The sequence below is a fragment of the Puntigrus tetrazona genome, chromosome 5, assembly GCF_018831695.1.
Source record: "Puntigrus tetrazona isolate hp1 chromosome 5, ASM1883169v1, whole genome shotgun sequence".
Taxonomy (NCBI): Eukaryota; Metazoa; Chordata; class Actinopteri; order Cypriniformes; family Cyprinidae; genus Puntigrus; species Puntigrus tetrazona.
This window is the reverse complement of record NC_056703.1, coordinates 6812298-6825638: the sequence shown is the minus strand read 5'-3', so window position 1 is coordinate 6825638 and position 13341 is coordinate 6812298. Positions and strand designations below refer to the sequence as shown.

General features: G+C 39.2%; 1 protein-coding gene across 5 annotated transcripts in view; it reads right to left on the bottom strand.

Annotated features, from left to right (window-relative positions):
• Positions 1-272: 272 nt before the first annotated feature.
• The window catches only part of si:dkey-34e4.1 (carboxyl-terminal PDZ ligand of neuronal nitric oxide synthase protein), a 32002-nt gene continuing 18933 nt past the window's right edge, over positions 273-13341 (bottom strand). For 2 of the 5 annotated variants that reach the window (XM_043240463.1, XM_043240465.1), the window contains 4 exons: positions 12281-12436; positions 10813-10978; positions 8765-9056; positions 273-1473 (listed from right to left, as the gene is read on the bottom strand). In XM_043240463.1, coding sequence (XP_043096398.1) covers positions 966-1473; positions 8765-9056; positions 10813-10978; positions 12281-12436 — 1122 coding nt within the window. In that variant the 3' untranslated portion in view covers positions 273-965. The other 3 variants (XR_006251060.1, XR_006251059.1, XM_043240466.1) reach the window with 3 other exon arrangements.

The window sequence follows — 13341 nt, the reverse complement described above, 5'->3', positions numbered from 1 at the left end:
AAGCCCTAAATAGATAATGAGGTGGCTCATTGGAAGAAGGGATCACGAGGACGGCAGTGTGACACCAGTTGACTGAGAAAAGCGGTGAGATCCGTGTAGCTGAGTACACAATCACAGGATGTGAGAATGACTGCATTTATTGCTAATGCAACACCTCTGCTTTCCCCGTTATTCTCTTTGCAGCCTTTTCACCTAGAAAAGGTGATAATGATCTTCCCTCATTTTACCTTGATTGGCGAAGCGTTAAAATCAGCGAGGTTCAGCCCTTCAAGATGTCTAGACATAATCAAGTCCCTTATTTGTCTGCAGTCATCTATCAATTCAGCTGCCATATTCAGTCAAACAGCTTACTATATGAAACAAAATGTGCCGACTTTTTTTTCTTCTTCATATTTCTATATGTTTTCCCCTCTATTTCTCACCAGTCGTGTCTCTTGTGCTAACGTACTTCTGCATTTCTTTGCTACATAACTGCTCTTTAGCATCCGGATAACATTCAAACAATATATACATCAATTTGCGCTAATAATAATTAAAAAAAACAGATTGAACATAATATAAAATCACATCTGCAGAACTAACAGAAGCAGTTCCTATTCATCTTAGTGGGAGCAAATGCACTTCAATGCTAAAAATAACTATTTTAATAACTCATTTTCAATCTAAAAAAATACACTATCCATCTGTCAGTAGTAGTCTACTCTGTATCATACTAAATATTCTTTCTGTAAATTTCATAGATATTTGAGGGCACGGTACAAAAGATGGAGATCAAATGATCGATGCGGTTCTTGATCAAAACAAGAAGCGAAAAAACGGTGTGAAATAATATGCAACATAACATCAGTGTGAGCTCGTAGCTAATATCACACAGTTCAGTGTTCAAATATGCCTCCTTTCTTTATGCTTGTTCAACACTGTGGAGTTGTTATTATTCTGATCTCTCACATATTTCGCGTGGGATACTAACTCCTGCATGGGGTGGCGACATTATAGGTGCCGTCCTCTAGAAACTCATCTTCGCTCAGGCTTATGTGAAGGCAGGTGTCATTGACAGGTGAAGAGAACGGCATGGTTTGCTCGTATCCCAGCGGCGTGGTAGAATGCGGCGGAGTCGCCGGATGATCCTCGGGTAAGCTGCTGCAGGTACTGGAAGTGGAGATGAACGCAGAGCTCTGGTCGTCAGAGGGGTCGTCTCTGGATTGGGGGGATATTAGGGATTTGTCATCCGAGCGCACGCCGGAGTCCTCGCTGGCTGAACATGACGCGCTGTTACCGTTGGTGTGAGAATAGAAATCCCCGGGCGAAACGGAGCATAGCGTGATGTCGGGAAACGAGGAGCTGCTGCTCACGTTTCCATTCGCGGCTGAAGATCTCAACTCTGCCTCGACACCCGGAGAGAGAGTCCTGTTTGAACGCTTGCGGTTCAGGGGCTGAGGTGGAGGGTCCAGTTTAGGAATGGTTTGCTTGTACCTGTGGACACACAAAGGAGACAAAATTTCCCAGTCAGTGGAACATTATTTTATAATTACATGGAATAGTACATTGTAAAAGGTTCAGTACATTACCAAGTGGGCACAAATCAGTGTTTTTGAGCAAATCTTTTACATTAAAGATTAAAGTGCACTTCAGACATACTAACAGTAGGTAACTAGCAGTCTTTAGTAGACTGCCTGCTTGGTGTCTACTTACACTTTATTTTGATGAATCCACAACATACGACACACTATCAAAAACTTTGCGGGTTAATGTCAATTTATTCTGTTAACCCTAAACCTACCCTAACAGTCTACTCTGACAGGCAGTAGAAATGTAGTTGCGAATTAATGAGAATTATTACCAAAGTTACCTTCAGTTAGTAGAATGTCTAAAGTGGACTATCAAAATGAACTGAACCATTTATTTTTAGTCCGCTTTCTGACTGAATCAGGGGCATAATGCTAGTTCAAAAGTAAAACTAATAAAACATTTTTTACGTTTATTTGGGAAATGTGTATTTGGTTTAATTTTAAGCTCAGCGATAAACTTCCATATTTTTAGTATTAAAACTAAAGCTAAAAAAATATTGATATTAAATCCGGAAATTTGAAAATGACAAAAGCATGTTACAAAATCACAAAAAATTAAAGCAAAGCCATAGTATAAAAAGTAAAAGCAAAATTAAAATGATTTTTTTTGTCTTTTTAATCATTTGCTAATATACAGAATGTAGAAGACAATATATTAAATAAATACAAAAGATCTGCTTGTCATTTTTATGATGCTTAAATTTCTGCATTGTAGAGTTTTTTGGCATGCAAATTTTAATAAACTATAATATGACTCTGTGTCACTTAATACATTGTCTAAATTAATCTTCTGGGACTTATACCAAGAGACTGAACAAATTAGTGGGAAAAACTTCCCACCGTTACTGCTTTGTAACATGACATACCCAGCCAAAAATAATTTGGTAAAATCTATAGTCGTGTGGATTTGTGACTAATGAGATTTCACTAGGTGGGACTATAAAAACAGAACTCAGTTAAAATATCCAAACGCTTGTCATGATTTCAGATAATTAGCATCTGATACAAGGATGAAAGCCTTTTATCACTTATCGTGGCATGTCAGGTCAGGACATTGGGTCAGAACTGTAGGGAAATCACAGCAGGGAGATGGGTCTGTGTGGTGAACAGTTGCTGAATCATCAAAAAGAGCTTGTACACAATTCTTTAAGACAGTCTCCATTCTGCATGTGTGTGTGTGTGTGTGTGTGTGTGTGTGTGTGTGTGCGTGAGTGCACTTATCTCTGTCCCACAGTCCCCCTGCTGGGTGAATTAAGTAGAGAAAGAGAGGGGGAGAGAGAAAAGAGAGGGGGAGAGTGAAAATGGGAGACAGAGCTGCAGGTTCTTGTATTGATGGCTCTACTAAAAATAACTGCAATGCAGTCACTCAGCATGGGACAGAGAAAGCACAACATTAGGCTCATTCTTGCTCTTCTTTCGCTCAAACACATTCAACACATGCAAGCTACATGATGTGCAAAAATGTAAATAATTACACATTGAACACAAGCTACATAGTGGGCTACTTAAGGTAGATGTGTACATTTTCTGCCGGCGTAAAAGTTGCCACAATGTTCGTGGGTGGCTTTCAGAGCGCAGTTTATAAGATGGATGAAGTGCTTTTTCATCTGTTGCTATGCAGTTGCTAGGTGGCTGGTCAGTGATTGGTTATTGTTTCAAGTTTAAAGAGCCCACCTCTAAGTCTCTATGACATCCTGTTCTCCAGACACGACCCAAGTGCTGCCTTCATCGGAAGTCTATGTGTTTTTGTAAAAGTCTGATCTCTTACAGTGAGTAGCAACACAGTTTCTTCTCAAAGAGTCAAATCACTAATCCTATATGAATAATACTTTGTCGATACACTAATAAACACACATGCAACCCATAACAATCAGTGTAACATCACATACAAAGCTACAGCCTTTAGACACCGGACTTTCTTTCTGGAGTTTCTTTTCTATTTTCTCTCTTTCCTCCAATTAGCATATGATCACATCAGCAATTCTGTCTGGCCCCCGACCAAACGCTGTCACATCTCCTCCTCCACATCTTTCCAGAGAGCACTCTGCCTCCTGCCGTCTCCTCGTCTCAGGGGATCCTATATTAACTCATCTTCCTGTGGGTGTCGAAAAGTCTCAGTAATTTCAGTTTCAATATTTTTCCTCAATATACGCCTCTCCTGCCCAGTTCTGCGGTGAGCGTACACGAGCCATTATATTTATGTTTTTGTAAACGTGAAGAGCCCTTATGAATCTAGCAAATACTGCAATGACATGTTGAATATCAGTGGAGCTCTTGCGACGAAATGTCACACCAGACATTTAATGAGTCTAATAATATAACTTTAAGTCTTGTGTAAAATGCCATAGCATCAATAAAGAATGAGCTTAATTTACTTCTCATAAGGCAAAATCTCATTATTCAATGTTGCACTTGTTAAGCCGTTGCAGAGGCACAGGAGCTTTGGACGAGGGCTGCTGCTGATAGATTGTGTTCATCAGATGAAATATTAAAAGCTCCCTGAGGGAGAGCATTAGACTGGCTCCTGATCATGGTAATGTGTGTGTATGTGTAGACAGATACTATTTTTTTTCTTGAAGGGGAATTTAGCATGTGAAGTCCACATATGTGCATAATAAAGCATCTAATCAAATATTTAAACCCTGTTGACTTCAAGAGAGCACAAAAACATACAAACTTTACTTCATAAATCCACTTTCGCAATGGGAGTGCATGGCAGCGTACTACATGATACAAGCTCTAACATAACACACACACACACACACACACACACACACACACACATTAGTGATGTGTCATAGATGCAATGGTTCTCGACTATTATGTTCCGTTTTTCTTTTGGAGACCACACAAGGTTATTTCAGCTTTATCACACTGTAGGTAAAACCTGGCCACTCCACACACACAGATCAAATCCATCATCCTGGACATCTGAGCCCACACCGTAATCATCATTCATCTAGCATGCCAGCGTGATTAAATAAAGTACAATCACCGTTATACTCACAGGAGGTTGGTAAAGTGTAGAAGAGAGGAGCGGAGAGGAAACAAAAATCAGCGATTTCAGACAAAGGAGGATAGGTCAGGTGAGGGCATGAGATGGAGAGAGAGCGTCAGAGAGGGTTAGAAGATTAGAGAACAGGAAGAAGGCTGTTACAGGAGGAAGTGGATAATCAGAAGGGGAGGCTCCTCACACGTGCACCTGAGCAGAGAAAAACAAAAATAAGTCTTTCTCCCTTTCAACCTAAACACCGTCTAGAAAATCATCTGATGCCCAATGCTGCACTGTATGATCCTGCCAAATGCTTATGCATATTTTTTTTTTGACCCCAAACTTTCATATTGAGCTCGCTTTTGTTTGCAATGTTCCTCTGAAGTTAACCTAAAGGCTGGAATATTACATATTTGGGAATCGTATACACTTGCCAAATGGAAACTGAGGAAAAACCATGGCTTATATGCTTATATACTAACTTCTAAATCATTCCGAAACATCCACCTCATTGCTAGGAGACACATTACAATAGCTTACGTTTTCTAAAATTGCCCATGTGCGATTTTTATGTAAACTCAAGACAATACGCACCAACGCTAGTTGCCAGAAATGATACAAATCTAGGCAAAAGTCGTGTACTGTATTCCAACTTTACATAAAGTCATTCGCACACACGAAGACACACAAACACTTGCGATTAGTCTAAGTAGCAGTAATCAAGCAGCGAGTGGAGATTATGGAAGATCAATGCAACAGCAGATAGACTAATCCATGACATTAAATCCATCCATGCATTCATCCCTCTCACGTCAACACAAACGCGCAGAGACACACGGACAAGCTCAAGATCACGCAGTTCTGAGGCCGTGAAAGCTGTCTTGGCGCGCAGTGACCCACGGCGCTGAATTCATCTTAAATCAGCGGAGACAGTTTCTGGACGGGCAGATAATAAATAAGCAACGGCGCATGTAGAGAGGGATAAAAGGACAGCACAGACACAAACAGAGGGGGGCAAGATGCAAGGAGTTTCAAAGCAATAAAGAGAGAGATGGCACTTATGAGTGGCATTGGAGGGATGGACAGATTCCATCTCACGTGGAGTTCACGCTGACATTAACACCAGGAGTGACAGATAAATGAACAAATGATGGGCAGGTGCATAAAACCACGGTCGCGGTGAGGATTCACTGATGGACACACACTGAGCCCCAGCAGACACACACTGAAGTCCTGTCTGACACTCTAAATCGTGGCTCTACTTCCTCGTTATTTGTGTCTGTGGAGAGCTTTAAAGTATAAAACCACTAAACAGTAAAAAAAGTGATGATACATAGACTGCACGTTATTCAAAATGTTAATGGAATTATGAAATGCCACACTACAGTACAAATATGACAATAATGCTTTCCCATTGACCGCTTGCTAAGAGCTTGATTGACAGGTGACCTGACCAATCATGACGAATCCGATAAACAGTAAATAAAAATGAAACGGTGGTCCGTTCATGTGCCGCTTGAAGTGAGTGATCTGTTAGAATAAATACAAAGTCAATTTTTGCTTTTAACATACTGTAATTTTCATCAATTTTATGCTTCCTCGCGAATAAAATGATTCACATTAAATGATATGGCATGTAAACATTAACCTGATTGCAGCCAGCCGTAACTCGATTAAGACAGTTGTTCGGTTTAGAAATCGGAGACAAAATCAAAGACACATATAGTATACTTTATTCATTTTGGGTCATTTGAATATCTACCATAACTGAACATATTTACCGTAGCTGTATATGTCCAAATAAAAAATGATTCTGGGGGATGCTAGAAAATGCGATTTAAAAGGTTAACCAGAATGCAGACAATGAAATCCAGGTAATTTTTTGTCATAGTCAGGTTATTCGACAATGATGTAGCATTATTTGTTTTTCATACTGCGTGTTAGCATTCCATTCTGAACACAGCCACAAGTATTTCCTGCCCATGCCCTGATTATATCCACCCGTGTCTTGCTAGTTCATTTGTTTATGTAGCGCACAGGCCGTTTCTGGTGCAGCCTGTCTGTACCTGAGCTCATTTTGGCAAGTGTTATAAGAATTACCTTTCAAGTCAAGTCTAGTCGGGGGGTCTTGTTATATCTTGTTTTGTTTTCATTTTCTTTAATAAAAATAATGCAGTCGGGCTCGGTGCAGGGATGGCTTTGTACTTTTGGCTACAACAAACTGTAACACAAACAGAACGTATCCCTTCCTTTTAACCATAATACACTTGTAGCAAACAATAAAAACAATACATGCCAATACAAGAAAAAGATGTATTTTTATAGCAATTTGTGAGTATGTTATAGTGACCGTTTGCACATTTTTGAGTATGTTGTTAGTGTATATAAATTAGTAAATGTAATTGTACTTGTTTCTGTGTAAGTGTGATGTTTCTGCAAGCTCTAAATTGCTCTAATAAAGTGTGAAAATTTATGTTTTCTGCATGTGAGAGGCTGCAGCTATCCACAGGGACACGATAATTGTAAAATAAATCACTCTCCCAGACACTCGCACACACGCTCTTGAATGCATTCATAGACACACACACAGATCGAGAAGCGAGCATATACGCACAATCACAAAAACACAGACATGCTTTCACTCTTTTTGTGACATAAAAATTGAGCAATCTATGACGAACAGCTACCCGATCAAAGCAAGAAAACCTCTCTAGCAGAAGGAATGGGTGTACAGTAGATGTGTGCTGCTAAGCTCAACAACTGTTTACAGCTAGCGCTAACCACACACACACACACACACACACACACACACACACACACACACACACACACACAGAGTGAGCGATAAATGTGCAGTACCCAACAAAGGTCAAAATTTTCCATTACTATTCAAGGAAACTTGCCAGCCAAAAGTCAGCGTGGAAAGATTGCTCTCTGCTTTCTAATACACTTTCATTAGATTTGTTTACATTGCTCACAACCAATATCCATTCAGACAGGTCCGCTGCCTGTGTATGGAATGAGAAGAGAGAAGAGGGAGGAAAGGAGGAGGCCAGAGAGGAGGTGGGATTATGTGAACTAGTTTTGGAAACCCCAAACATTAGCCAAATGTGGTAAAAAAAGCCAAACCTTTACGAAAAAAACCCCCAAAAACATCTGCTCAAGGGTTTTCAACATTTTGGAGAGTTTGTGGCTCGTAATGGCTGAAACTTTTTGTAGTTCTGTTGTATTCCTGGGTTTGTTTTGATGCCGTTCCACACACTGACATGCTGTGATTATTTCGTCCAGATGTTGCAGATCAGATTTCAGTATGTTTAAATTACAGATCGGAAAGGAGTAACTCCACTGACTTAGAAATAGGAAACTTTTAACAAGATCAAAATTGCTCTAACACTGCCTTTATGGACTTATCTGTTTCGAGATTTGTATGATATTTTTACGTTTTTGAAAGAAGCCTCTAATGCCAAGGAGCATATTCCACAACCCAAAGCTATATTGGTAAACATTTTATTTCTCAAAAATGCGGGAAAATATTATTATTGTGGAAGATTATGACAACTTAAAATCACAATTTAAAATGTGTCACATAATCCTTCAGAAATCATTCTAATATGCTGATTTTGGTGCGCAAGAAACATTATTAATACTGTTGAAAACTGTGACAGAATATAATAGAAATACCAAAAGAATAGCATTTATATGAAATAGATTTGTTTGTAGCAATGTAAAAGTCAATTAATGATCAATATTAATGCATCCAAATTGAATATATTATTCATAAAAAAAGAAAGGTTTATGCATACATACATATATTGAAAGCTGAACAAATAAGCGTTTCATTGGTGTACGGTTTGTACTGTCCAAAAAAAAATATAGCATGGTGTGCAAAAAAACTACAAATATTGTGAAAATCACCTTTACAGTTGTCCAAATTAAGTCCTTATTAATGCATATTACTATTTTTTGATGTATTTATGATAGGAAATGTACAAAATATCTTAATGGAAAATGATCTTTACTCAGTATCCAAATGACTTTTGGCCTTTTATACGTTTAGAGATAATTTTGACCCATACGTTGGTATAACCAAAAACTGTTTTTGTGGTTCAGGGTCACATGTATAAATCTACTTCAGTTGTAAATATTATCCAGATTTAAACTAGTTTAGAATACAAGTCTATGCGCTATTGCCATGTGTCGTTACCTCTCATCAAGTGCTGCTGAATTCCGGGTTTCAAGCTTTGCGACTTCCCTTCTTGCTGCGTCCAGCCCCGCTTCACTTCTCGCACTCGCTGGCTTCCCATTGGCTGTAATGGTGGAAGCACTGCGCAGGTTGAGCAGATTGAGGTAAGACTCGGCGTGGGAGGAAACAGGAGGGTTTTCTGGCTGTCCTGCTGGAGTGGAGGTGAAGGGCTGGTCTGAGTGAGGGGTGTAGAGGTTCTTCAAGTTGAGAGAGAGAGAACGAGGGGGCGCGCTACTCCATGGCGATTCCTCTTCTAGAAGACACAAATTTAAATTTAAAGACATAAAAGTTCAAGGTCTTAAAGGGGTAGTTCACGCAGATTTAATCAAAAACATTTACATTTGTGTTCCGAAGATGAACAGGTCTTACGGGTTTTAAAAATGACCTTTCACGGTGTGTAACACAGCTCTAAGTGAATGAAAACATCTTGTTTTAAATCTTAAAGTGCACCGCGTATAAAGTTATTGTCTCTCAAAAGAAAGAGTTGAAGCGAGTCGTATTTAAAACGAGACCCAAGCCATTTCATGATGACGTCAAAGTGGGACTTTAGGAACCACTTGTTGGTCTCGTTGGTTCTGAATGAAACCGCAAAGTCATTCTTCGCCGAAGCTCGCAAACACTGCTTTAAATGAAATTGATAAGTCACTGGAGGGGGTTGCAAAAATGAACAAATCGTTTGGGAGTCATTGAAGAAATAAGGTCGAAATAAATACATATTATAAGACAATGAGTGTTTTTCACCTTGCATGCATGTCAACCTGTTATTTGGGACTCCCAAAACCGAAATTGTGGCACAGTATTTTTATTTTTGGGTGAGCTATTCCTTTAGTAGCCACACTGAAACACTTAAGAACATTAAAGGATGGGGATGTCGTGTCTACAGCACATAATGTTTTGAACGCTTATGTAAATGAAGCTTGCGATTGAAAAATCTGCTATTGAGAGACTGGCCATACAGTAGCCCTTCAGTGACAGACACTAAAGGGCGCGATGACAAACTATTTCAATAACTCTCCAAATGACCAGTCATTCCATCCAGCAAGTACACCACCATCATCCCACCAGGCATAAGCATATGCACGCGCGCACACACACACACACACACAAACACAACACACACACACACACACACACACACACACTCTGAAAATCGGCATGGAGCCCAGTGCTGATGAATCAAACTCAATAAACTCCTGCACTAAACTCTGAAATAGATTAGTGTACACCAACCAACTCAATACCATCCCAGCCTGCCAAAAAATAATGTGTGTGTCTATGACTGTAATAGAGCCCAACCGGTTTTTCAGCAGCCTGGGTTATGAAAGTATATTTCCCATTCATTTTCTTTATAGAAATGTCTTATAAAAAGTTGTTAGCTATGAAGCAAACCAAGCAGCTAAGAGATGAATCACAGCTATATGAGGCAAAAAGGTATATTAAAAAATCACAAAAATACATTCTCACTATTGACCAGTTGCTTATTTGCCTATTATTAACATATTGGCTGTTTATTAATATTTATAAAGCACACATCCTGCATGACCGTGTTCCAGATCCCTAATACATTAAGTTAAATAAAAGACGAGTTCTAATTAATATAAAAATGTTATCAAAAATATAGTAATAACAGCAACTGAATAATATTGATTTAAAAAGTACTTAAGGTTACACTTTACTACTTTATTAAATACATGCACTTACTATGGTAAGGGTTAAAAATAGAGTTTGGCTTATGGTTACTTGCATGTGATTATGCATAATTTATTGTTTTATAATAAGAATTGCATGTAACATAACGAGGACACCTTAAAATAAAGTGTTATCGAACTTAATATGCTTTTACAGTAATAGCAGGTAACACGTTTAGCAGCATCAAAATAAATTATAAATGTATCTACTGTCCTAGCTGAATGAAATGATAATTGAATGGTAGTTTAACTGACAGAATGAAACATTTATCACATTTTTTTCCCCCACTTTTGTTTTGGAGTGTAGAGAGAGAGTCTTACTCTGTGCGGCTCCACCGACTCTGATCTCCAGTTGGCTGAGGTGTTTCACCAGCAGGGATGTGTGCTGCAGTAAATCACGGTTCTGCAGCAGCAGCTGGTGAGATCTGGCCTGCGCCTCCATACGAGCGGCCGTCTCTGCAGCCAGCTGATCCTTCAGGAGCTGCACCTGGAGCAGAGACACGCTCAGTCGAGAGTAACAACGGTCTTACTGAAACACGACATAACTTATGAGTTCAAGATTTGAAGTAAGTCACGCACTCTTAGGTCAGGGAATTAGTAGATAATTAGTAGTTGCTTCTCATAGATAAACATAAGACAAATGTAAAGCAAATAAGAGACTCAGAGAAGTGGTTTCAACGTTGATGTGACTCTAAGGCCCCCTATTGCCAATAACAGTTTTTAAAATTTCACAAAAACATTTGATGCTGCTTATTTTTAAACTCTTTATTTACTGACTCTAGGAGTAGCAATATCAAACTAATTAAAATAATTAAGGACACAGCTGCTTGTTTTCAACCTTTCGATTTACTGAAACTAGGTGAAAATAATAACTCATAATCCCCAAAAATAAACGTTCTTCGTGGTTTCGGGTCTAGATGCAACTAGACATCACTCATCGAGAATCACGAACTCACAACTAGAAAATGAAATTAGTGATTTTAGCTTGCATCTTGATTTTTAGCTGTTTGTAAAACTTTTAGTTTTATTTGATATAATTCGTAGTTTTTCTGCAGCCCCTTTAAAAGCGCGCCGAGGCCCACTTTTTTAAAACGAGATCTCGGCGATATTAAAAACCGTGCTCAGATTAAAAATGTCAAATTCAGTTGAAACGTAAACTCTGCTATACAAATGCATTTTGTCTGATTCGTTGAGAAACATCTGAGACGAGGCTTGACAACCCCAAAGAAACGAAGTCTCCTGAGATATGAAAGAATAACAAAAATGTTCCCTCTGGGCGGGGGATGACTGTACGTCAATCTCATTATCCAAGCTATTGCTATGCAGTAGCATGACTGTGCCGAATCAGAGCTGAGAGCACATCAGCTTCCTCTCTCTCTGACAGGACATTATAACCATAACAGCATCCGAACCCTATACAGTATCCCAAATGAGAACTAATATCGTTAGTCGGAGACAGAATGACAAAAAACGAACAGGCAAACGCAGCGAGATGATTGCCTCTATCAGCATCTTGTTCCGTCTCCTCAGTATTTATCTTTGCTTCCTCACGGTCGTTGAGAATGATTTGGGTGTGTGAGTGCTTCTCAACAAAGGCTATCGGTAATCATTTCAACTGAGAAAAATAGATAGGGTTATGCAGGAAATGTGGCTCTGAAATTGCTGGAGAAGGTGAATAAATCTGTCCTGGAGAGCAGATGATTGTGGAACGGTCTAAAAATACGGAATGCATGTTTCATAGAGCTGTTGCGCCTCCTAGAGCTAGGAAAGGGTAGAAACAACGTTGAACCTGTGCGACGGCGATCTGTGTTTGTTGCTGCTGCTGTAGCAGCTGTTGTTGGAGTAACTGGAGGTGGTGTTGGGTGGCCAAAGGTGTGAGAGAAGGAGAGCAAGGGCTGCTGGGGGATAGCGTGTAGAGAGAGACGCCCTCCAGGTCTTGCAGAGACTGAGAGATAAAGAAAAAAAAAGGTTAACGATCCTAAAACATTGTCATTTGAAACATCATCTTCTGCAGCGTACAGCCGAGGACTACGGCTTGAAAAGCATAGTAAAGGTATAATTAGTGGGCATGTGTGTTTGTACTGGGAGAGCGCTTTAATATGTGGATCCACAGGAACAAAGGGCACCTCAAGCGCTTTCATGACAAGAGGAACATATACGCATAGGCACAATTAAAACACACACACACACGTTGGTATTTGTGGTTTATGAAGACTCTCCATAGGTTTTTATGCGGTATATGTGGTATTGCCCTACACCAACTCTACACCTAAACCTACCCTTTGCAGGAAAATGTATGCATTTTTAGATTTTCAAAAGCAAAAAACACCAATTAGGATGTTTTTTTGCATTGCGTGGACGTCGGCAGTGTCTTCGTAAATCACCTTCAAATTGTAATACCTCTATCATACCCGTGTCATGAGACAAATCTGTGTCCCCATAAACTACAAAAACCAGCACACACACACACACACAGATAGAGAGAGAGAGAGAAAGAGAGAGAGAGAGAGAGAGAGAGAGAGAGAGAGAGAGAGAGAGAAACTAATTTTCTTTAAGTAGCTTTACTCTGTCTGTTATAAAGAGGGACTAAGACAGAAACATGGCTCTAGGGATTTGTACACCAAAACACTCTCTGCTTTCTCACCTAATTATATTCTAGGTAACACTTTACAAAACGGATGCACTGCATTTACTAACAGTTAACAGTTGTATTTTTAATTCATGTTAACAATTACTTTTTAATTGAATTAAAGCCAATATTTAGACATTAAACAAATAATTCAACTGTCAATTTAGATTGACATAATTTACTCAATGTGGATTTAATTTATTTGATTTCTTTTTTCTGCT